This window comes from Egretta garzetta, unplaced genomic scaffold, assembly GCF_000687185.1.
Source record: "Egretta garzetta isolate BGI_Z169 unplaced genomic scaffold, ASM68718v1 scaffold241, whole genome shotgun sequence".
Lineage (NCBI taxonomy): Eukaryota > Metazoa > Chordata > Aves > Pelecaniformes > Ardeidae > Egretta > Egretta garzetta.
In genome coordinates, this window is record NW_009258675.1 from 477,431 (window position 1) to 504,341 (window position 26,911).

The 26,911-nt window shown below is 35.9% G+C and overlaps 1 protein-coding gene across 1 annotated transcript; it reads left to right on the forward strand.

Annotated features, from left to right (window-relative positions):
* The first annotated feature begins 695 nt into the window (after window positions 1–695).
* RNF212 (ring finger protein 212) lies at window positions 696–22,126 on the forward strand. The gene is made up of 12 exons (XM_009648877.1): window positions 696–807; window positions 2,369–2,430; window positions 5,608–5,682; window positions 8,507–8,563; window positions 12,132–12,190; window positions 14,342–14,406; window positions 14,496–14,565; window positions 15,382–15,427; window positions 16,761–16,824; window positions 18,623–18,695; window positions 19,489–19,685; window positions 22,089–22,126. Exons 1-12 carry the CDS (start codon window positions 696–698, stop codon window positions 22,124–22,126), a joined length of 918 nt encoding a protein of 305 aa, XP_009647172.1.
* The last annotated feature ends 4,785 nt before the right edge of the window (window positions 22,127–26,911 follow it).

Here is a 26,911-nt window from a genome sequence, read left to right on the forward strand (position 1 = left end):
TTATGAAAGCCAGAGGTCCCTCCTACACAGTCAGTGGCTCTGTCACACTCAGAGCTACAGCCTGTGCTGCAAGTAGGACTGTAAGTGAATTTTCCCCTAAAATTTTCATCAAGGGAAATTAGCAAGCCCTGGGTTTGGTTTTTTTTTTCAGCTAGCAAATGAAATGAAAACTCCTTATTTTGCACTTTTTTCCTCACCAAAAGAAGTAACAACAAACCTGTGACAGTAAATTATTAACCTTCCCAGATTCCTGCATTTAAAAGAGTGAAACGCCACTGTCATTTTCCCCACAGCTGCTGCACCGATGGCAGCCCCTGCTGCATGGCCACCTCTGTGAGGAGGACAGGGCTCCTGGTGAAGCGCCTACCTGGAGCCCTGCTGGCTGGTCCAGTTCAGCTGGCCGTGTGTGGGGAAATCTCTCAGAGGTGATCCCCTGCATGGGCACCCTCTCTGGTTTGGTAGTGAGAGGCCAGAAAAACCCCTTTTTTGGGGGTGTGGGGGTCAAACTCTGCTGCCCTCAGGCTCCCCGGCTGGGGGAGGGGCCCTGCCACCCCTCACCTCGGGGCCCTGTGCTGCCTCAGACCGGAGGAACATGGCGGAGGGAGGCCCATAGGCCTCACCCTGGGGGCGGCAAGGAGGGTGGCCATCTGCCTCAGCCGCCTGCTCCCTGACGGGCCCTCCTGCCCCTCTGCCCCATGGCCGTCCCGGTCTTTTGCAACGCCTGCTTCTGTGAGCCCCGCAAGCCCACCCCACGGTTCAGCCTCACTAGCTGTGGCCATGTTATCTGTGAGATCTGCCTCCAGAAAGGTAATGGCTGCTGCAGGCACAGCCGGCTCGGCCCTCTGCTTCAGTGGGTCAGGCACCACCAGTATGCACACATTTACCTTAACTGTTAGCATTTCTGACTCACTGTGGAAAAAAGAAAGGCCTGAGCGTTTCCCTGGTCAGTTGAATGTTACTGATAAACCTTTTCAGTTCTTGATATTGGTTTTCTTTAAACAGTAATAACCACCTGTGTCTGCCTCCAGATGGGTCTGGCCAGAGCAACGTGGCTTTGAGAGCGAGCCTTAGACACAGAAAACTGGAGGCTTTAATAGAAGTTGAGTCTGGATGCAATCCATGATTGCATTGTAGAAGAAAAAAGATGGTATTCTGTTCTGTCTAATTTTGGAAAGTGCATCCTTAGTGCATTAGTGAAAGAGCAATTTGCAAAACAGGATTTGTTTAGTCAGGTTTTGCTATTAGTCTTAACACATTTTAAATCTCAGTATTGACATTCAAACACTAGAAAATTTTCATCAGCGTTAGGAGGATTGGAGGTGATGTTTTGAAGCTCTTGTGTGTTGCATGCAATTCCTGAGTCATATTCTGGGACTCCTGTGACATCCTTAGATGAAGGTCTGTGGAAACGATAATGAAATAAGGAAGTTGCTTTTTAAAAGAAAAAAATGGCAGACAAACATGAGTGTTTTTCCCTTTGAGGTCATCCTAAATCACCTGGGTTTTGTAAGGACATAGAGAATAAATGATCAATCTGTATTTCAGAATTAAAAACTTTTGACTAAAAGTTTTCACAGGGTTGTATTGAGGAGAGGGGATCATAAAATGCAGCCTCTAAATAAAACTTGCAAGCTACTAGAACCTGAGCAACAGCTTTCCTTTCTGCTGTTAATGTTGTTTGACAGAAAAAAACCCTGAGACATTACATATTTCTTTGCTGTGAATTCAATAATGACAATAATAACAGGTTTAGAATGTATTTACTCTTTAAAGATGTTTATAAACATTGGTCCTTAGAATCCTTAGAAAGGAAGCAGCTAGTAAAATTATCAATTATAAATATCAAATATAAATATAGTAGCCATATGGATTTACTAGAAATATTTGCTAATATATTTGCAAATAATCAAAGAGACATTTAAAAAATGAGAAAGTTTTAAAAAGTGATGAATTTTCACAGGAAAAATTCACAAGGGAATATTATTAATTTTTTGAAGTTAAGGTTTCACTCTAACTCATTAGTGCACTTAAGCATACATTTAATTAAACCAGGCAAGTAGTCCTATTTAAATCAAAGGAACTAAAAGTCACCTGCATCCAGTGACACTAATGATATTCATAAAATCATTTACATGAATGCTTGTTTGCAGGAGTAAGACCTGATGACATTCACATACATTTTCCCTGTGCAACTGTGTGTAATGGATATAGTATCAAATTCTTTATTCATGTTTATTTGCATTTCTTGTATAACCTTCAGGTTCCTTCCATAAGCTCCAAACAAAGGTTTAGGCATCAAATTCTATTAAAAATGTATTCAATATATATTGAGTTTGATGTATATTTTAAATGTGTCTTTACCTTACAGGCAAAAAAGATGAATGTTTGATATGCAGAACTCCTTGTCGTACCGTATTCCTTTCGAAACAGGTAAATGAATATTTAGTATTGTTGTATTACATTAATCTGTTGTTTGCTAAACAGCTAAAGTATTTGCATTACAAAATATTTCCCTTTTGTTTGCCAACTGTGACATGAACATTTACTGATGATAGGTTGGTAGACTTAGATACTTATGCACTATACAGCTTTTAGTTTTATGGATTTCTTCAAATAAAAGCCTACGGAGACTCTTTAGGTTTTCAGATTCTGCTTGACTGTAAATCACTCCAACCTTTTCACAAAATGTGACTGGCTACTGTGTAACATCAGTGACTGTTTTCAAAATGTGGAAAAATATTTATTGACTTTTGCATATGTACATCAGAAAAAGTGGACTGTAAGGAATTATTTCATGTAATGGACTGAATCGAAAATCTGCATGGTGGTGCATCAATGTTTTCGAGTGTATTGGGTTTATTTCACCATTTTCTCTTAAGCTTAACTATTTTCCTCGTGGCCATGTGATTAACAGAGGATCTGAAATATTGTTGGGAATTTGTGTTATTCTCTAGAAAATGAATAACTTTTAATTCCCTTCCTTGAGAAATCATTAGAAAGATTTAATTTTCCCATTTCTCCCAGGAACCATCATCTTCTTAGCTGATTCCATAAATGGGTTGTGAAAACATCTATATTTTCCTAGAATGATGCATACCTAAGAAACAAGCCTACCTTACAATGGTAGAAGAAAAATATTAAGAGTATTCAATACAGCTAACACATAAAGTCCCACATGGTTATAAGGCAATCATGTATATAAAATAGAGGACAATTTAGGACTAAACCTGAAGCTGTGACCTTAAAGGAGAGCGTGATTTCTCTAGATATGTTTAAAACTGACCTGTTGTATATCTAAATACAGAAATCTGTACCTCTGTGTACCTAATATAAAAAAGTAAAGTACTGTTACACTATATTTCGTTTCATATTTGTAAACACAGAATCTTGCAGAATTGAAATGAGGTGGAGAAGACAATGCTACCAAAAATAAAAAATTACAGCAAACCAACAGAATGCAAACATAATACAAAGGAACAATACACACAGTAATAAAGTAAAAAAAAAAAAACAAAAAAAAAAAACCACAACAAAAACCAAACAAAAGCTCCTCATAAAACTTATAAAAGAAGTATTTTAATAAGATTCCAATATCAACCTACCCTGGCTGCAAGTTTTGTTATTCATTTCAGTCACAGAATAATTTAGGTTGTCAGGGATGTCTGGAGGTCATCTTGTCCAACAACTTGCTCAAAACAAAGCTAATTCTGAAGTTGGATAGGTCTTAGATTGCATCATTTCAACAGAACTTCATAATTTGCTTAAAAAATACTGAAGTAATTTAAAAATGCAATGATTGGGATACTAACAAAAATATTAGATATTTCATTAGAACCTGCCACTGCTCTGGAGGACTGGAAGGAAGCAAATTACCATATTCTTTAAAAAAGACATTAATGATGATTGCTTAGCCTTGATTAAGAACAGATAAAATGATTGGAATGATAATTAAAGATGCATATAAAAAAGTCATGGCTCTATAATTCAGGAACCTGAGTGGAAATATACCTGGTAACCTTTATGAGCTTGATGCTATGGGAGAATTCCCAATGAGTAGGAGGTCCTATAAATGTGTTAAAACTCCTCATCAAATTGTATATTGGGGCAATCAACATCTACGCATTAAACATTCTCATCTTTACAGTAATGCACGCTTGTCACTTTTATATCTTCCTTCTATGCCTCACGATCCCCACTTGCTTTTTCCCAGAGGATGGTTAAGTGTTATGATAAATCAGAACCTCGCTGTTCATTATTTCAGAATATCATGTTAACATCTGCTACTCCTCTGTGCGAAAGATAAAATATAAACAGTGTTCTACAAACCTTCATTTATAAAGGGGTTTTAAATCAGCAATTAAGCCAGTGGGTTTTTATTTTTCTCAGATATGATAGGTTCTTAAACCAAGGTCATTGCTTTGTTAGGACCCTAAATAGGTTTGCCTGCAACAGTTTCAGTTCGTTTTGATTGGATTTTGAAAGGTGGTTCCTTACATGAAGGATTTTTTTTTTCTGGGACAATCTTCTTTTATCATCTAAATATGTTTGGATTGGTTTTGCTTTTTTATTCAACTTTTGCTAGTCATAAACCTACCTTCTATTATACAATCACAATATACAAAAGAGAACCTTCCAGTTTAGAGTTTACAGGTAGATGGTTTTTTTTAGCTAGGTTCCTCATTTTTAAAAGCTGTTTACAATTACAGTAGAAGATGATTGAAATGTGGTCACTGTTAGTTCTTAGCAATATAACTATTTTAACTTAATACTATAACTGATGTCACTATTTTGGGGTTGTATTTTGTTTGTTTTTCTAATGAATAAATGAGGAATATATGTTTTCTGGATTAAAGTAACACTTAACTCAGTTATCTACATTGCTTTGCAGATTTGGATAGATGTCCAAATGTCACTAGCATTCTGTAATTCACTTCATATTTTGTAGCATTTCTTTCTCACTAAAAATAATAAATATATTCCTGAATTACAATGATAGCTTAGGTACAGGGCATTTACTCAACATTTTCTAAAAACACAGATGACCATTTGTGAAGCCACATCATGATCTCTGATTAAAAATCTCAGTCATAAAATACTTGAAAAATTCAACTATGATTTTAGGGCTTTTTTCTTATGCTAGGATCAGGCAGGAGATGTAAAGGGATCCCAGTCAGCATTGGAACCATTCCAAAAAAGGACTTTGAAACAAAACTGATTATAAGATGCATCCATATATTTGGGAATGGTGAGAACCAAAAAACCCAGAAAGGGGCTGCCAGAAACCTGGCTGTTGGTCTGAAGGCAATGCCTCTTCCAGGGGACCACAACATCTTCCTTGAATGTCACCTGGAAATTGTTATTGTCTTAGTTACAGTAAGTATATATGTGTGTAATATATTTAAACAAAAGCACAAAGCCTTCCAGATGGTTAATAAGGGCATTAAATAAAACTGGGCTTGTTTTCAATTTCTGTATCATCTTACTCTTGGTCTGTCCATTTTTTATTTATGCACATCAATCAATATAAGGAATACTTCACAAAATGCTTTATTTAATATAGCTTGCAAATAAAAATGCTAACACTGGTATACTTTCTTTTCTTGGTAGACAAATCCTGATATTCAATCACTTTTCATGGGAATAGATACATTATGCAAGAAATATTCAAAAGAAATAACACAGGTGAATCTGCCTTATGACTTTTTAACTCTATTAAATAATCAGCAACTTCTAGTGATTTTTATATAAATGGGAAAAATATATGAGTGAATGCTTGAAAATGAATGTATGCCTGTTACCATCTTTACTTCCTTAATTCCAGTTTCAAAGTTCTTAAGAAAGCATAAATTATTCATCATGGTCACTGCTTATGTTTTCAAACTCTCTCTGAGGACCACTAGTCTGGTTATTTTAATGATGTAAAATCACTTTCAGTGCCATGCAATGAAAAATTAGATCTGCCAGAACCTTAAACATGCCCAGATAGTGTGCCCTAATTATAGCAATAAAAAGTTACACAGTGAAAACCTGAGCTGGCTAAAGCTCTGAGCTGAATGTGCTCTCTCTCTCTCTCCTTTTTTTTTCCTTTTAATCAAAGTGAGCAAGTTAAAAACAATCTGTGATCTTAAAGTCAAAGCTTTATTAAAAATAAGAACAATCTAATTCCTAAAAAGCAAAAAACCTCTTCAAAACATGTCTGCTTTTTTTCAGACAGATGCAATAAAATATTTCCAGGTAAATTTCCTCCCTGCCTTCTGTAATCTCCAGGTTGGATGCCTTCCTTCAGGCTTACTTTCCAGACTAGAACTTTAGTAGCTGTCTGGGTTAAATGAATACATAAAACTCCCATTGCATCTCTTCAGCTTGGCTTTGGGACTTGCCATTGTTCCTGTCCCTGTTACTGAACATTTCAGTGACAGTTTCAAGCTCTCCAGGTTGAACTACAGTAGTACATCCTCCCTGACCCCACCTGCAAACTTCTTTGTGTATTATTATCTCCCTTGGGTTGGTACTTGTTGGTCTTGTGGTGAGCTTGGTGATCCAGAAGAAAAGGAACCCAGGGAAGATCACCTGCATTCTTTAATGGTGATTATGAATTCATATTTTCTCTACCCTATGCTTCACAAACTTCTCCAAAGCTGAGCATGGTCCCTTTCCTCAGCACTCCTCCTCCTATGATACATAGGTGACACAAGGTGAACAAGAAACCTTCCTCTGTCCTTCCATATGCACTTTTTATCAGCAGTTGTTCTGTAAACTGAACAAATCCAGACAGCTGTACCACCAATCACACATGAATGCAAACTCCTGTAATGTGTCAAAGAAAGGTAAAAATGGACATGATCCCAAAAGACTAAGGTGGGTTTTCTGTAGCCTGAGATAACCTATGGGAAACACGTTGACGTGTAATTAAGGCATTAAGGTATATTCAGAACTTCTACCAGCATCAAAAGACAAAAGAGTAGCTTGTGCTCTGTGAGGGCAAAGGTTTAACTTATGTAATATCCTGTCACAACAGCGGGTGCTTAGGAAAGCATATGAGAGCAAGGTTGCCATGTTGTGATATGTCTTCAGAACAGCCTCCTAGCTTTCAACAATTTGGCACAGGGATTTCTCAAGGTGGGGTTGGTGCCTTTGCATTCAAAAGCTTTTTGGTGGATATTTTTCCCCATGTAATTGTCGAGTTGTTTTCTGAATATTTAACATCTCTCACGTACTATGGAAAGGAGGTCCATAGATTATACGCTGTGTGATGATGATTTCCTCTTCCAGGTTTTAACCTGCTACCTGCTGGTTTCATTTGATACTCCTGAATCCCATTCTAGAGGAAAAAGCAACCATTCCCATGCATTCCATCTGTGCTAATTGTTAGTTTTAGATTCATAAGACATCCTTTCTTCAATTGTCTTTTTTTCAGCCATGAAGACTTATAGTCTATGTGGTCATTCTTTTACTGAAACTCTTACATACCTCTGATTAATCTGAGCTATTTCCAGACCTACTATATAATTTCTGAGATGTTAAGCAGACTCAGCATATAGTAACACACATTTTTTGAAGTGAAATAATGATGTTCCCTATTCTATTCATTTTTTAACCACATCTAAGACCTGATTTGACTGGTACTGAGCACTGAATTGTCAATTTCGGATTTTTCTTTATAGACCCAAGAATTCATTTCTGAGTGGTGGGAGGCAGCTCAGAGCCATTACTTTCTGAGAGGTTGTTTCTTCCATCAGTTCTTCTGAAGACACTTCTGATGCTTTGATGAGCATCCCATAGGAATCTTCCAGGCTCTTCTACAGTGAATAAAAAGTAACCATTTCAATTCGATACTCCGCTATGGATTTATTTTCTTTGAGTGTTTCTTCTTGGTTGTCTCTATCCCTAGACATTTTCTGGCAGCTTTCTTACATGTGAGAAGGAAGATTTATTAGCAAGCTATTGCCTGTTGTAATTCATTCGTCAAGCTCTTGTCTTGCTTACCTTGTATATTTTTACTTTTTACCTGTCATGGTTTATGATCCTCATTTGGACAGAAGAAGTGCTTACACGCCACCAGACAGTGTGTCTAACAATTATTTTTTAATTAACAGGATATTTTTACAAGGCAAGCTATAATTGCCAGTAAGACACATTACTTTTTATGTTGCCATTAATTTTATGTGTTTGCTTAGCACTAATGAATAAGAAACACCATGGCTAAAGTGGCTTTCCAATATCTATACCTTGTTATCGAACATAGTGTTAAAATATAAATTAAGTGAAATAAATCTACCAACTCTAGGGTAGGTCATACTAGATTAAGTTAACTTTGGAAGATTTTCTCTATCAGTGATAGTAACTTGGAATGTTCTTTAAAGAGGATTTAAAGAAGATATGTTAAATACTTATTAAAATGTAGAAAAAAATGAATACTATGAAGTAGTTCTTCTCCATCACTTTTTTTGTTGAGGCTGTATAAATGTAATTAGGAGAAAATTGATATAACTGTATTTATTTTTAGGTTTCTGAATTTCAAGAAAAACATCATAAACATTTATTAGCATACCGCAGACAAAAGGTAACTAATTTCTTTTTTTTTTTTGTTTGGTTATGTTTGCCTTGTTGCTTTGGTTTATTTTTAGAAAAGATATTCACCTATTATTGAAACACTTAGAATAATATATCCATTCTTGTACTGGCACTCACCTGCATGCACATTAATCAAAATTCAGATGTGCATCCTTAACACCTAGTTTATTTTCCATTGCCTTCTCTATACCTTTAAAAGAATAATCCAATTCACTGCATGGAGGAGAAAGTGGAAGAGGTGGGGAGAGACTGGTATGCAGATGATAAACCTAGAGGAAAAGAAGACTGGGGCTGGCAACTAAATGAGAAGCTTGAGCAATGGCGAACAAGACTAAGGGCTAATACCCTGAGTTAGGCATAGCTCAAATGGGAAGAGGAACAGAATTAATTATTCTGTGGAGAACGGGAAATGAATTTGTGACAATGCCTCTTCCTCTGTAGGTTGGAAAGAAAAATTCTTTTTCATTTCTCAGCTACTTCTAAATATTTGATTAAATAATTGGCTGCTTCATTCATTTTTAAGGACATGGCCAAGTATATTAGTTAAAGCTGCTTGGCAACACTGGTGAATCAACCCATGTATGCCCGAGCCGCAAGCAGTCCCCGAGCCGCGAGCGACCGACCGAACTAACTAACCCCCCCCGAGCATGACGTTATATGGTATGGAATAGCCCTTTGGTCAGTTTGGGTTAGCTGTGCTAGCTGTGCTCCCTCCCAGCTTGTTATGCACCTGGCCGAGCAGGAGAAGCTCAAAAAGTCCTTGAGTAGTCTGAGCACTACTTGGCAACAGCTGAAAACATCAGTGTGTTATCAACATTCTTCTGGTACTAAATCCAAAACACAGCACTATGCTAGCTACTGTGAAGAAAATTAACTCTATCCCAGCCAAAACCAGGACACTTGAGCAATGGAGAACAAGACTAAGGGCTAATACCCTGAGTTAGGCATAGCTCAAATGGGAAGAGGAACAGAATTAATTATTCTGTGGAGAACGGGAAATGAATTTGTGACAATGCCTCTTCCTCTGTAGGTTGGAAAGAAAAATTCTTTTTCATTTCTCAGCTACTTCTAAATATTTGATTAAATAATTGGCTGCTTCATTCATTTTTAAGGACATGGCCAAGTATATTAGTTAAAGCTGCTTGGCAACACTGGTGAATCAACCCATGTATGCCCTATGCATGTAATGACAGAGGCAAACTCATATAGCTGGCCTACTGGCCATTTCATGTGCGAGGAGAGCATCTGATATGGTTCTCATGGGTGGAACATCTTGGTAACTTCATGCTTCATGGCTTCATGGCCCATTCTCCTCTGCTTTCCATGACTGCATTTTGGGAACAGTCTTAGTGCACTGTGGAGTGGGTAGTTCTTTCAAGGTCCTATCCTTTTGCTTTCAAAGCTAGGCCATGGAGGATTCCTGATTTTATGCCCCCTTCTAATCTATTGTACCGGCTCTGGATGGTAAGTAAAATAAAGTTCTTAATAGAATTTTGCATAAATAGAAATGTTATCTTCAGAGAATCTGCAGAGTTTTCATACTTTTGATGGTAAGTTTCTAAGTAGTTTGCTGTTGAGATATTAATTTAACAGTGGTTGTGAAGTACTCAAGGACACCGCTTGACCTAAGGAAGATGCTTAACTGACAGTACAGAAAGAGCTGGAGGTTTAGTTGGTTGCTATTTCAATGGCACACTGTTTCGGGTGATTTTGTTGTTGTTTTGTCCATTCTATGTATTTGTTAGTATTTTAAAACTGCTTGCACTGGATCAGGGTCAGAAGAGGCTGGTTGTCTTAAATACACGATGTACATCTATGGCTAGCACTGGTGAGACTGTTTTAGCGGAGAAATGATCTGACAGTGAGGCAAGGAAGAGAAGAGTTTCCCTGTGCAGTGATATACCTGCTTCCTTCCTGTGAGTTTCAGTTAGCAATGCTTCCTCTGGGGAAGTTAAATCACAGCTGCCAGAGGCATACAGGTTGAGAGAGTGGGAGTGGATGCTCACACCCAGGGTTATAATCTCTGTCTGAGTCTTCCTGGCAGGGGCTTTGAGATGCAGGTGAGTGGGAAAAGGTTGGAGCAAGAATGACTAGCAGTATAAACAGTTTGGCAAAGGGCAATGAACCCCAGGGAGGTGAGGAAGCACAAATCTACCCTCTGACACAAGTTCTTCTTCCTGCCACTCTCCACTCTGCAGGTCTTGCCCAAGTACTGCAAAAGGAAATTCACAACTGGGTTCTCATGCTTGGCCATCTTGTTTGTTCCTTATTTCTAGTATGTCATCCTTGTCACTGTCAGCCAAGAGCTCTCATGGCCTTGATAAAAGCTTCTTTGTTGCTGTTTCTGTGAGTCGTACAGATACTGTGGTGCAGATGATGGTGTGTGGTGTGGGTGCTTGATGTCCATGTTCCTGGCAAGTCTAGACGTCATGTTGTGCTAGGACCCAGAGATACTGAAAACCAAGTAGTTGTTCACCTTCTTTAAGGTATTTTGGCCTTAAAATGATCCAGTCCTACAGAGTGACGGGGTAAAGTACATTGTTACACACATCTGTACTGGTCTCTCCCATAATGGAACCTAGCTCTCATTTAGGAAAAAGAAAAAAGAATACAACCCCCCCAAATCTTATGTAAATTAGATTTTGTCCTTAATCTGTTTTGCAGAGTTTCACATCTGCAAAAAGAGCATAATATCTCTCACAAACAATATGATTTTATAAAGGTATATCAGGTAATGTTATTTAAGAATTCAAATAATATTGTGAGGAGAAGCATGAAAAGTTAACAAGAAAATTCATAATTTGTCTTCAAATCAAAATACGAATAGTGTGAAGTAATGAAAGACTAAGGTCACACAATGGAAATCAAGGGTAAAATATAGATGCAGTATTGAGGCTATTGAGTAAATTTTTACATCCTTCATAAAATATAATATATGCTCATGTAATGAAAGACTGTAAAAAATACACATACTAGGGAGCTGACCTAATGTTCTTGACCTTAATGTTCTTCAATTTTGCAAGCTCATAACATTCTTTAATGGAGATGGTTTTGGTTGTGTCTATAACTTAATAGGAAATACTCTTCACATAAGCTTATTATAAATAGGTACTGCATAGAACTGAATAAATTTTGAATCTGAAATAAGAAATACGGGAACATGGTATCTGGTATTCTGTACAGTTATTGGTAACTTTTCCAGATATTTGCATATTAAATGCAACATAACTTTTTTATCAGATATGGAAAAGAGGAAGAAAAATAAAAGCAAACTATTTTTAAGCACTTTTCTTAGTCATCATTTATCCAGTGTTACCAGCACACTTAACAAAAGGTAATCAAACTATGTCTGTAACTGCCAAAAAGAAGCATATCTTCTTCAGCCGTTTTAATAGATCCATATAACAACTACAGTCTTGCCCCAGTAAATCTGGAATAGCAATGATATCTAAGATTAAAACCAACAGAAAACAGACTTTCAACACTTCAGACTACTAGTTGTATGAAAATGAAGCTGAATATCACACAAATAGATTTTGTTTATGTTTATCTCACAGATGATAAAGTTGGAAGAATCTCTCAAGAAAGTAACACAACAAATGCATCAGATACAATGGTAAGAGGTTAAGGCAGCAAAAGTAAATGAGAAATAGTCTTTGTAGTCAGGCAACAGTAAGTTTAACTGATAAAACAATAAAAAGGTCATGCTTTATTTGCCTTTCTCATATATTGTGTTGTATAAATAGAAGAAGCATATTTTTACAGAAATATATGAACAGTGATTTCTGTCATCAGGTCTATTTTCTTCACATTACCCAAGCCTGTCAGGAGGGAATCCATTTATTTTTTAAATTCAAGTCAGTAGTTCATCTAAAACTGAACTTTTAACAATGTCTATCATATAGATATTCAGTTTTACATTTTTGATTTGCATTCACATTCACGTGTTTGTGTTTTTTTCCAATGGGCTTTCCAGCATCAGCCTGGAAAGTACTACGATATCTTTCCTATAGTCTAGCCCACTTGCAAAATTACCGGAGTTTTGTAACATGATTTTCATCTTCTCTGTTTCTAGTAAAAATCTACTTCTTGACTCATCTTAAATTAGCCTTTTTTCACAAATGCATCAAAGAGATAGCCAAGAGGTAGCTCATCATTATCCCCCTGCTCATTGACTGACCATAATCTTTTCATCTTATTTCCAACTTAAAGCCAAAGTTCTTATTGATCCCTAAGCTCACTCTGTGCTATTACTTTTCATTTCATTAAATTTTATTTCAAGTATTTGTTTGAAAATATCACATTTTAAAAATCATTATGTAGTTCTCAATATTGATGTAACTTTCTATCTTCAGGACTTTCTGTCTTCAGATTTCACAAACTGCGGGCTATCCCTGAGCCATCAGGGAATATATTAAAGAGGATCAGCTGCAAGACTAAACTGAAGGGGACATGACTAGTAACATTTCTGCACTCTTCACCCTTTTTTGTTGTTGATTCCCTTTTACCATTATTTATGGTATAATTACTGAATTAATTGCTCTTATCTCTGCTTTAAAGTCCACATGGCCTATACAGCACTCTAATGTTTGTTTAAATTGAATGAATGCAGAAAAAACGTACTATCTTACTTTAAGATTTAAAAAATGTGCTTACCAGAACATAAAACAAAACAAAAAAGATTGACCTACTGTGATCCACCTATAGTGAAATTATTACATTTTCCATATAGTATTTGCTTCTATATCCTATTTTGTCCTTTCAATTTTCTAAGATTTCAAAAACTGCTAGGAAAAAAACCTAACAGCCTTGATCTGCTTTTCCCTTTTAGTGAACATGGTTATTAAGAGTTTTTAGTGTATAGTTACAATGTACTTCTCCCTATAGATCCATCTGCTTGAGAGAAGCTCTTCATGAATGCCACTTTATGAATACCAGTGTTCAAGGATGCTGAAATCTCCTTAATAAGCCAGTTCATGAAGCCAGCTATTTAATTGCAAATTGTTGATCTTTATTCCTTTTCTGTGTTTTTTCAGTGTAGACTTTCTTTTGACTCTGGTGTGCACATAATACTGTATTATGCTCTCTTATGCTGCTTGGTGTAATATAACTGGAAGAAAAACAGTATAAAGGAAACTATGTATGTGGTGGATTATCATAGTTTATATATTTTCATTTACTGCCTCCTATTTCTTGTCTGCATCTCAAATAAATAGCATCTTGGTTATACTGAATACAGAGTTCTTACTGAATTTCAGATTTTTCAGAGTTCTACTAAGGGAGTGTGACCTAGGACTTCTCCTTGAATGCCTAGTAGACACATTCCTCCTATTTATGGTTATTGGCAAAGGTATCAGTTTTACATAGCTGTTGGTGAATAGCATAAATATGCCAACAATTCTTTTGATAACTAAATTTTTTTAAAGTTTGGGAAATGTATATTTCAAAATTAAGATTTTTGGCTCAACTGTAGTTAATAATTGTATTTTAACATCTGTTGTTCCATAAAGTAGTTTGCCATAATGTTATCCTAAATTGATACCGTTGGACATGTAATGACTGATAGAGGCATCATGATATAGAGAAGAAGAGGTTAATAGCTTATCAAATAGATTGTTATTTTGCTTCGTGGCAAATAATGTCATGTTTAAACCAGCTATTGATGGATAAAATGCTTTAATTTTATGCTTTATTGGCCAGCTGGACAAATGAACTAACCAAACCAGCTTTCAATTTGTATCTGTTGTTTCTTCTGTTTCCCCTTTAGTATGAAACCTCCTGAACAAACTACGCAAGTACCATTTTCCAGTACAAGTAGAAATCCACTTCCCAGTAAGAAGTGTTGGTTTAAGATATTGACTATGGAATACATAACACTGGATATAGCTATGTTCTAATAATAAATTTATTAATGACTTTAGTTCCTTCCAGAAAACAGAATGGTTACTCTTCATGTTCTCTTCATCCTAGTCATCCTTCCACTTCTGAAATGTAGGTACAAATCTGTTAATTTTCAATGAAAATCTTAACAGTGACAACGGACTGATATTTTATAAACAAAACCTCTTTATTTTTAGTGAATTTTAAATAAGTATATTTTCTGATTTTTTTGTTTTGTTTTTGCAAACTGTGTAAGTATGAAAGAACTGGGGAGGCTCTTATCTATGCAAGTGTACATCATAACTGCTTGTATAGATTGGCTTTGTGCTCAATGGAAAAATCTCTAAGGTATGATGCACCTTATTGTAAAGACTTTCTGGATAGATAGATAGATAGATATATAGATAGATAGATAGAGGAAAAAAAGGGAAAAACTAAATGAATTGTACAGGTACCTATATGTACATTGTAGTTATCTAAAGTTAGATGGGATGAACTCCAGTAAGGCTCATTAAATTTTAAATAGATTGAACATACAGCTTGCTGAAGCTAAAAGATTTCTATACCTGTGACTGTGATTTTATTTTTAAAAAAAAGAAAACTTCAAAATGCCCTTGTTGTGGAGACAAGTGACAAATATATAAATATGCATATTTATTCTGACTTAAATGCAAGAATAACAATTCTAATCATAAAATAACTTTCTTTGTAAATGTCTAAACCAAAGCTCAGAATCAATTAATAGATTTTTCTTACTGCTAGTGGGTTTTAGAACAAGTCCTAAATACTCATATGTGTTATGCATTATGTATAATGCTTTTCCATTATTAATCAAATCTAACATGAGAATATAATGTAATTTTAGTAATTATAATGAATGTGTTATTTTTATTACAATGTCATACTTATTTTGACCTTTATTTTAAGGCTGGAGTCAATGGAGATTGATCCTGTACCTTCACCAATGAGGAAAGTAAGTGGGTTTTTATATATACATATATATGCTTTTGACTTCTCCTATTCTGTTAATACTGCAAAAAATAAAATACTCCCCCCCCCCCCCTTCAGCTATGCTTGATGCTTAGTAGAAGTCAGATACTCCCCAAAAAGGGACCAAAATGAAATAAATCAGAACACTGATTTCTGGAATTATATTCTCCGCATGCTGTATAAAGGCTTTTAAATTTCTAATGCTATATTGAATGCCAAATTCTTGAAATCTCAGTATGTTTATATTATAAAAATATAGCAACTGTTTCCAAAACAAATGTCTCTAATGCATGAAACTGAGAGTTGCAATTAAATTTAAGTTCTAATATATTAAGGAATGGAAATAAATATATGTAAGATTTCCACCTTCACCAGACCTCATGTAGATGTCTGCAGTGCAGATCTATGCTAGAATCTCAGGGTTTCCTTTATAAGCTATGGATTGGTTATATCCATAGATAGACCTATATCCATAAGTATAAACTATGGATTAGTATGTGTGATTAATCTCATTCTAAAGGACACTTCTTGGTCTCATTCCTGTTTCTCTTTCTTGACAAGAAAGGGAATTTGGGGGGATCAGGATGGATGTAAATGCTGTCATTGCAGATGTCTGAATTTACAAGAGGTGAATCACTTGGTGCTCTTCACATGACACTGATTTTCTAAACATTCCTGAAATTTCATTTATGATGGCTAAAAGGTTTTTTTTAACCACAAATCAAGCCAGTCATTATCTTTCACCTTTCATACACCATTTTGTTTGCTGCTTGACCAGGTAATCTTGCTTTTGTCTATGCTCAGGGGCATTGACGTATGTATAGTATCTTCACATGTTAAGAAAAAGCTAGGTGTAAAACTCAATCGTCTGAAAGCAGTGTTAGAACCTGATATTTGAGTAGGGATTTGCAAGCTTTGAATGATGTCTCTAAGATGAGAATGAAGGCAGGAGCTTTTCACTGTATTAGTACCCTGATTAGGAGAGGTAACATCCAGGAACAGATGCTAGCTTAAGAAAGGAATCTCAGCACAGAAAATGATGTAAGTGTCTGATATTTTTCTTATCTGAATGTGACAGAGAGTACTTCTTGGAATAAAACTAAAATGCATGTACTTCCTCCCCACCCCATATATCTCTAAAAAATAGTAACTTAATTCTGAGGTTTTGCATTTTAGTGCTATAAATAAAACTGGCAGTGGAGAGTGCCAGAAATCTGCAGACTTTGTAGACCTCAAAAATGTAACACTGTTGCTTAAAAGACCTTAATAATTAATAAAGTTATTACACTGTAATTAATACCTTGCCATTCATTTAGCTTGAGACACCGACCGGTCCAACAAGGTTATCATTAATAACTCCACCACAAGATGGACGTATGGGTGAGTAAAAATAAAGTTTCTAACTGGATATTGTTTGTGTTACATTAAGAGGATTAATAAATTCAAATCCATACATCAGCAATTTACTGATCAAACTTGAATTGTATTGATGTATAAGGAATGTGTCATGTAGACATCAATCCAGCAGATGGGAAATGGTTAAAAATGAAGAATGAAATAAGTCTTCTTAATACTGACCTACTTTGTTCTGTGAATAATTACTTGTAACCAAAATTATTTTTGCTGAGCAATCATAGTCAACACTTGCAAACAAAATACTATCATGATGTGTATGGTTGAACAGAACAGCCATATTTGCAATATATATCGTTGACCCTCTATTAACCTTCATAATTATGTTTGTTTATAGTTATGAGAGATTAACATTGTCCATAATGTAATGTTAGAAGTCACATGAGGAAAAGGGGGGAAACTAAATGGGAGTTATGAAAGTATTTCATAATAAACAAGAGGTAATTAAGTTGAGATCAAGAATTTCTTCAGAAAGGTGATTTTTTTTTCACCACATCACTGTAATAGGATATTTTTACCTGCCTGTACTTCTTTTCATACCTGGGCTGTTGCAGAACTTGAGTAACACTTTGATATAACTAAGACGCGAATGACAGCCTACTGAAATTAGTGCAGTCTCCTTGAGTACTGTTTATTTGTGAGTAGTTTCCCAGAATTCCTAATGCTCTGTGGGTCTACCGTTCATGTGTCCCTCCCATCCTTGGTTTTACATTCAGCATGTTTCTGTAACAGTCCATTCTCAAAAAAAAGCAGTTAATAGAATCCATCTCCAGCCACATAAGGAGCTTTTAGCGCTCTTGTGTTTTTACAGGGTGTAAACATCCTGAAATGAAGACAAATGCAATTGCAATGCAATTGTAATGAAGGAGTAAAAATTGCTTTTTCTATGTTATGTTCAGATCCTTCCAAAATGCATGCTTGCCTATATGTTTATGGATAACAAGGTAGCAAGATTTGAGGTTAACTGATTTTTTATTGTGTCTAGATATAAATAGATATTTAATTAGATAGTAAAATTATAGGTAGAACAGTTATGTGTTCAGCACATTCCAGAATTGATCCATAAAGTTTTGCAGTGGACAAAGCTGAATGAATCAGAGCATACTTGCAAAAGTAAAGGCAAATAGAAACAATGATTTAATGGTGCACTAAAGAAAGTTTCCTTCTCAGAGATGGATGGGGCAAGAAATGATAGCTGAAGAACTGGAGTACTTCAGAAGAGCTATCTTGATAGTCTAATAATAATCTAATAAATGAGAGAAAGTCAAATAACCAACATATGTGCTTAACTTGAAAAAGATTTGCAGGAATGGTTCAATATGATGTTTTCATGACAGCTAAGCTCTATGTAGGATTAATCTATTGAGACTAAAGAGACAATTTTTCAGCTTTACCCTCTGTTGGAGTACCACTGCAGACTTCTGATAGCCCTCGCTTTTGCTGGATCTTCTTCCAGCAAGAGGCACTGGAAGACAACTCATGCCTCAGCAAATGTCTTGTCTGTGCTAAATTGTAAAAACATATTATTAATCTTTAGGGCTATTTTAATCCTTTCTCAAGTGACATGGTGACTTTATTTTGTCGGCCAATTCCTTATCTTCCATTGTCTATTGTAGTTATGCACCATTTTTAATTCTTGAATAAACTGATCATGAATTTGTCCCAAATAATGCAAGTAAAATATGAATCTTTGTTTCCAAAGTTATCTCTTAAGTAAAATGAGTAATTCATATTGGCCCTGTTTTCAACAATTTGACTCTTACAGGTAGTGTATCCTACAGAAGTTGTCAGTCATCTGGAATAATGTCAAGTCAAAACAGTAGAGCAGGATCTACGAGGTATTTAAATATCTTTTCAAGATGTTACCATCTCCTGTGGGAGACTGAAATTTCTCTTTTCTGGCCTGTATTAATCTGTATGTTTAAAGGTTATATTCTGTAGCTGAAGAAGTGTTATTGTGCAGGCTAGCTGTCACCTATATGAATGTGTTTGTTGTTGTTGGAAGTTTTATTTTGAAATCACTTTCTTCAAAAACGTGCAGAGATAATCTGAGTTCCTCTAACTGTGGACATCTACAGTTATGGTACTTGTATACAAAAGGTAGTAATTTTATAGTAAGAAAGTGCAACAGTGTGTCTGCTTTATAATTCTTTTAAAAATCAGAGATGACAACACAATATCTACAGAAGAGCTATTTTCTGAATAACCTGAGCGTCTTCATGCAACGTGTAGCAGGTGTTTCAGGTTTTTCATCTAAAAATTGAAAATGTCTCAAACTGTGAGAATTATTAACATCAAGAAAAAACTGGAAATGGTTCCAGAAAAAGTAAACTTTTGCTCACTATCATCATTAAGCCAAATATATATTCCTAGCACAATTTAAAAAAAAATGCATCTAACAAGATATTTCTTTTTTTCCATCTCTGATTCTCATATAATTTGTTTTGTCCCTCTGCTTTTTAAAATATGTAAAAATCCTAAAGAACTAAACTATGATAAGGAATATGTAGAACACAATAATTTTTAGCATTTTCTATTAAAATACTAACACTATGACTTTAAGTGGTTTTAAAATCTCTTGTACTAGGAAAGTAGCCTGAAATCATATCCACAAATTCATTTCATTAACAGATCCACTCCTATAAGACTACCACATAGTGGATGTTCACTTACATCATCATCTGGGTCACAAAGTAGTAGAAGGGGATCATGGGCTACTTCTGATTTCAGAACCCCGCAGTCGTATCCATTTACATCGCCTTCCCCGCAGGCATCTGTAACAAGACATCCAATCACCATCTCTGGACTTCTGCAAAGACAACATTTAGGCAAGTATATTTTGTAAAATAAAAACATTTAACACTTCCTGAAAAATTTTCAGCATAACATATGCTTATTACTTATTTACTGGAGAAAAGTAAATAACAAATAGATTAGGCAACACGAAAGTGATATTTCAAAATTGGAAGTGGGCTATCAGGAAAATATGAAAAATGTTTATGCTTATGTTCAGTATTTTGCCTTAGCCTTCTGTGCAATAGAGTATCTGCTGTGAAAATATGTTCTTGTTTCACCCCAGAATAACATTTTAACAGACATTTAAATCTAATAATTTCCGTAATAGTTTTCTAGAAAAATACCAGTTCTAAATAATGCAAAGCATATGATAATTACTTAAAAACTAATCTTGCAACAAATCTCAAATAAGGAGTAGAGAAAAAAAAAAAACAAACATGAGTGGAGGATGTGCAGTGAACTCAGAGTCACAGCAAGACTGAGATAATCAACTTTAATAGAGTAGAATAGTTGAGTTGACATATGGGAAAGAAGGGAAAAAAAAGTCTGTAATGAAAAGAATGAATGGGAGACAGTTCCTGTATGGCTGAATGGTGTGTTGTAGAAAGTGGGTGACAGTTGACATCTCTCTATGTCCAGCAGAGAAAAAGGGAACATAAAAGGAAACTGCCATATTCTGAGAATGAGAAGTGAAGTAATAGTCACCTGATTATTAGGACTGGGGAATCTTAATGGAAAGGAACAAATGAGTGAACTCATTCTGAAAATGAAAAACGGATAGGGAATGAGCAGATCATGAGACAGAGAAGAGGAAGGAAGATATGTTAAGGAATAGAAAAAAAGGTGAGGATATTAAAAGGGTTAGGAGAGAAAAGGAGCCCAAAGCAGTGCATGGGACAGAACAAAGGCTATAGAGGAAGCAGATTAAAGAATTTTTGAAGAATGGAGATAAGAATGAAGAATATCAGTGTAAAAGAGGAAGCAGGATGGACCAAACGAAAAAAACATGAGAGCATGGTAAAGGCTATTTTTCCTGTGAAGCAAGAAAAGTAGAAAAGAGACCCTCTGGATAGTTATAACAAACAGACCAAACAAACAAAAAAAAACTAAGAAGGAAATGATGGGAAGAAAATTAGACAGAAGCATTTTCTGGTCTTTTATTTTTATGTTTTATAAATATTTATTTTATTGTACTTCTCTGTCACATGCTGTGTATCTTCACAGTTTGTGAGGAAAGGCTTAGATGAGAATTATGATCATTTGTTGCTGGCCATTTTTTCCCATATTCTCTATGATATTAACTTTATTTCTTTTATTATTACCTATTATCCCATCAAAGACTTCAATAGTAATCTTCCCAATCCCATTAATTTTTTAATTCTAGTACTGTTTTCTCATTTGCCAAATTTTCTGTCTCAACTTCACATTTCTTACAGATCTAGCCGTCAAGACACACACACATGTCCACAGTGGCAGTAAAAAAGAAGACAGTCCAGGGTATTATTTGTTGAGTGCAGCATAAAACTAACAAAAGTAGCTGCACAGAGACCAGCCCAAGAGGGGTGTACTGGGGCAGATAAATTTATAAAATGATAGAATCATAGGATCATAAAATCATAGAATCATAGAACAGCCCAGGTTGGAAGGGACCTTGAAAGATTGTCTGGTCCAACATTTTTGGGAAAGGGAGCCTAGATGAGATTATCCAGCACCCTGACCAATCTTGGAAACCTAATTCTTGTATTGCAAAGTTTACATCGCAAGTGAAATCTTTGTTATTTACATTAAAAGGATAATTCGGCTATAAAACATTTTTCAGTCCACATTAATAAATGTGACCTTTCTATTGCAAGAGTAACAAATCCCAAGCAGTTTTGAGTTCATGAAACTTCATGAGACCAAAATAAAGATAATTTAAGAAATTCAGTCATACTCAAGTAATGAATGCTCATAGCTTATGTAAGCTTACATCATAATTTTTTTGCTTGTGGAATTTCTGGACAGAGTGAAATAATGCATGAACCTGATAGAGTCTGTAAATAATGTAGTAGAAACCGAAGTAAAAAAACCCAAAACAAACAGCTGTATTGAACTTAAGTATTAGTTGTCTTTGAGCTATACGTTTATAAGTTAGTTGCAGTTCATATGCAGAACAATGCTTTGGACATTCACTTGTGTAGCTGAAATTGGAATATGGCAGAAGTGCTTTTATAAAAGAGAAACCTAATTCTTTTATATAAATACAAAAGAACATATTTAGATTCATAAAAAGAGCTATACAAAAGTTCTCTCAAAATGTATAGATTTTATTTTTAATTTTTGATGGTTTTCACTTTCTCTCTTCTTTGAATAAGTTCCCAAAATAACTTACAGGAATAAAGTTTTCTGTAAGTCTTACTAAGTTTGTTCCATTTGTACTTGTATTCTTATTCTAGGATCGACTAATTTTGGAGGACATTCAACAGAAGGATAAGCAAACATCTGTGAATTGTTTTGGTCAATAAGCATCTGGAGAAGCCCTACACAGTCTTTGGATATCAAAGTATTTGTAATTTCTATAAAATGTCAAAATGGCATAAACCAGCTAACTATTCAGCATGAATAATGTATCTAAAACATCACCAATCTTGCTGATTAACATCTACAGTAGTTTTAAACAGGAGTACAACATCCTCTTGCTGTTTTTAGAAATTTTGGCTTAAAATATATTGTATAAATAAGTGGCCTTTATTAATTAATTAATGATATATTCAATGAGCATTTCTTGCTGTGAATATATTGAGCTGAAGCAGAACTCTATTTTTAAATGGTTGTGCCTGTACAGCATTAGAGATGAACCCCAGTCCTGGAAAAAAAAAATAATTTATGTATTTTTGATTCCAGAGTTCCAAATTTTGTTTTTTACTCAGTAGATCACTTTTTGTTTGCACTGTTGAAAGGGGTAAGGTTTGAGGAATATTACACTCTAGCAGGCTCTGACGAGCTCATAATACAGTATCTTTTCCACACTGCAAGAAGTTTACCATTTGATTTAGGTAGCAATGATTTCTTCCCAAAATGGAATGAAATGAGAGAACTGGGATGAAGAGACAAAACACAGTGGAAACTACCTTTGTGCAGGAATAGCAACTGGAGACTCTGAAGGGAGGGTACTAGAATGCAACCTTTTTCTTTCAAGAATAACTCTTACGTTGAAATTCCCACCATTACTACGTATGTCTGGCAAAATCTTGGTATGACTGAATCATCAAATAGGCACCTTTGTTTTGGTTTGGCCCTAACTTTACCTGGACTGTTTTAAAAATAATAAAACTATAAGCTGTTTTTTTGAGATAAAGTCCCCTGTGTACATGATAAATTTCTTTGGGTTGAAATATTTTGCTTGACCTAAAAGAAAAGTTAGAACAGACAGAGAAGTATAAAGGAGTTTTTTTGTGATGCTGAGCCAAAGTGTTAGTTGATTTTATCATTCTTACATCTTCTCCCTAGCTGGCTACTGCGATGAGTTTTAACTGGCAATGTGCCCCTTGAATGAGAATAAAATAGATGGAGAAACACCTGTTTTGTGAACATCTCCAGAGCAGGGGCTTCCAGAACAAACGTTAAGTTTCACATTTCCCTGATTTCAATGTAAAACTGCTTTTACTTTTTTACTGTGGGAAAGTTTGTGTGTTTTCTCCACCCCAATATTCTTATGCTTCCAATTTTAGATGGGACTTCTAAGTAAACTTCCATTTGAAAGACTTAGTTTTACAATATCACGGACATATACAAGTAGAGGAGTGTGGTGTAACTTTTAAACATTCCTACTCTCCTTTACTTCCAGATGAGCTAGATCAGCTTGAGAAATGAGGCTAGTAAAATATGATTGCTGGCTTCCACATTAATTATGCCCCAATGGTTTTCTGTTTGTTTGGATCAGAAGGTTTTTTTTTTTTTTTTTACTTTCTATTTTATCACACAGCAGAGTCATTGTCCAAGACTGCAAAGTCATACTATAGCTTTTATAATTGCTAAAAGTTGCATTCTACAATCAGGTGAAATATCTTGGGCTTACTAGTTTTGTTTCTTCCCCCCCCAGTCAATTGCATGGTTGTAAATGAAGAGCAAAGTTGTGTCTATAAATCGGACTTGTCTGAAGATTCCCTGGAAGGAATCATATAGGAAGGAATCATACATGCTAGTTCTACAGAACTAACAATAATAAAAAATGCACCCTGTCATTCAAAGATGTGGGTAAGTATACCCAGAGTGCTGAATGATTTCTGTAGTGTCACTCACTACAGTGGTTTCCACACAAATTCAGTAATGATCTTCATGGCTCTGGTAATCTTCACCAGTTCTCCTTTTCTGTGGTAAAAGCTCAGCACAGGCAGACTCTGTTTTGTGGTTGTAGGTTGAGAAAAGAACTCAGAACATCACATCAATAAGGAAAAGAAGTATAGTATTTATGGGTATTTATGTGATTTTACTTCTGGTTTGAACTACTTAGTAGCACCTAATAGTATCTTCTACCTGTGGGCTCTATTTGAACCCACAGTCCAATCCTGAAGGAAAAAAAAATGCTCACCTTCGGAGACGCTACAGCTTTAAAATGTACTTTGAAGAGAAAACAGCATGTAGTTTGAGTAAAAAAAAAAAAAAAGCACAATAGCTATACATGCTGAGTAGAAATACCTTTGAATGACACCCTCTTGCTTCCCAGTTCAGACAAAATGAATATTTTGAAACCACGAGTTAATGAACTGACAATAGCGTGAAATTTTTCAAAACTTACATCTAAGTGGCTATCATATGATGCAAAATAATTGCTAGAAAAAATAAATAAAAAGAAAAAAAAACCATTTGGGAAATGTAATTTGCCAAGTTCAATGCTTTTATCACTTGTTCAAAAAAAGTTGAAAATATTTAATTCAGTAATTTCTTCTTTAAGAAGAAGAGAAGGAAAAAAACCAGAGTTTCATCTATCTGCCAATAAGCACAAAAGTTTCTGTATTCATCTCTTAGGCATCCATCTTCACCGAATTTACCTTGCTTTCGTGAGGAATTAAAGTTCTTTAATCTTCAAGGAAATTCGCAGTACACTAATGATACACCAGAGGGTGCTAACTTACCTCTAAAATAATTTCTTTGGTCATAACGCTCTTTTGGGCAAGCAGAGTAAAATCTGTACTATTCTGGCCTTTTCAGTTTGGAATTTATATAGAAAAGCTATGGGTAATTAAAAGAAAGGCAACAAAGTGACTTAGAGTCTGAAGATAAAACATCAGAAAAGCACCCAAAGGTGAACAACAAATGCGAGGAACCGAACTAAGTAAACTTGAAGATAAACCAGAAATTCAACTACAGTAGTCCACAAATACGTGAAAGGTAAAAGTGGAAGCAGGGATTAGCCATGCTGGTGGGATAAGCAGTAGTGATCTGAAGGAAGAAATTATTTAGGCTTGATATTGGGAAACTTCCTTAACAGAGTACTTTGGCAGCGCATTAGTCCCTTGGGATGGGGTCAATGCACCATCACAGTGGGTATTCAAGGCTTCAGAGTTAAGATGCTGGTGCTAAAGCTGTGGTGCATAGCTTTGAGAAACACAGAGACTGAACTGGCCTCAAGTCCTTTTCAGTGTTTCTGTCTGCAGCTTTCTGGCTTTAAGTAGTGGGAGGGCGCTAATTTATCTTTTGCAGTTTTCTGGGAGAGAACACAAGAGTATATATTTCACTACAAGGCTGTTTTATGCACACACAAACAATAGCACAAGATTTTATTACAAGTCAGAATCGTGCTATTCATGCAGTGGGGTCACCGCTAAAGCTGAAGGTATCCTCTTGTTTGCATTACCGTTGCCAACTTCAGCTTCATTTCACAGTCATCACTTATCTTTTTCACAAGGTGACGTTTATACCATATAAGGTAACATCATGTCTATTTATTGCTTTGTAATACAAAGGAAGTCTGTTACAGACAAATGCTTAGTCTGTTAGACTAATACCCGATACTTGCCAAGTAGCATTTTCTACAATTGTGCCAATTAAAATGTGAAATTGCTACCACTTATTTTTGAACTCTCATGTTCCTGCAGTCAGAAACTGCCATAACTCATCAAGATGCAGCACTGTCCGCTTATCTATGATAGTCCTATTTTTCCTCTAGAATTTAACCTGCTCGTGACCTGAGGGAATGCAATTTGATAATTCTCTCCTTCTGTGGTCTCTGTGTCAAAAAGCCAACATACTTCAGTCTGTAGATCAACTTTGTGTGCCCCTGGAGCATGTGCTGTTTCTGATGGTGCCATTGTGCTGGACCCTTCCCACGAATCTCTTCTGTGCAGATGGAAACATCCGTGTGGTAGGAGGATGCTGCTCACGTCCATGCGGTGAGCTCTTGGGGTTCTTTCGTATTGCACCTTTAGGGTTTCTAGGTATCCCATCAGCTCCAGCAAGCTTTAGCACTATGCAGTCACTAAATCATCTGCATTACTAGGACCCCTGACTGCTACAACATTTTGCAGGGAAATCTGCCTGATTTGCACCAATATGCACCAGTGCCCTTCATAACAAAAGGATTGGTTTGCTGAATGTCTCCATGGAGAAGGTTAGAGATGCCCTGCCCTGAGGATCGCTTGGCTGCTGTGACCCCTGAGCTCTGGTCAGCTTTTCCCTCCATTATGTCTAAAGCCCTGATATGTTGTCCAGATATCTAAATATATACCAAACATTTGCCCTGGACTCATGAGAGTGCAGTAGTACCAGGGACTGGGGTGTCAGCTGTCTGGAGGGGATATGGAAAGAACTTTCTTGGGACAAAGTGATATTTGTGTGGTGACCAGATGGGGAAGGACATAACTGTGTGTTAAAGGCTTTTCAGTGTTAGGAGTCAGTGAACAAGCTGTGTTACCAAGTTACAATTCACCACCAGCAAAAGAGGAAAACTGTTCCTATTTGGCAAATGAAAAGACTTGCTTTCCTTTTCTATGCAGGACATGGAAAAGGTCCCTCACAGCCCTGCCCGCAGCAAACAGCAGTCCCCTGACCTTGCTGCCATAGAGCTTTTCAGAAGCCACCAAAGCTTGAAAAGAGGCTGTTCTATATTCTGGTCCACCATGCAATACTCTCAAACCCCAGGCACTTACCCCAGCTGCGCATGAATAGGCAAGGCCCACATGCAAATACAAAAAAAACCCACCCCAAAACCAAAACCTCTGCAGAAGATCAACAATGCTGAGAGAATCCACTTTAATTCTGGCACTCTAGAGCATCACCC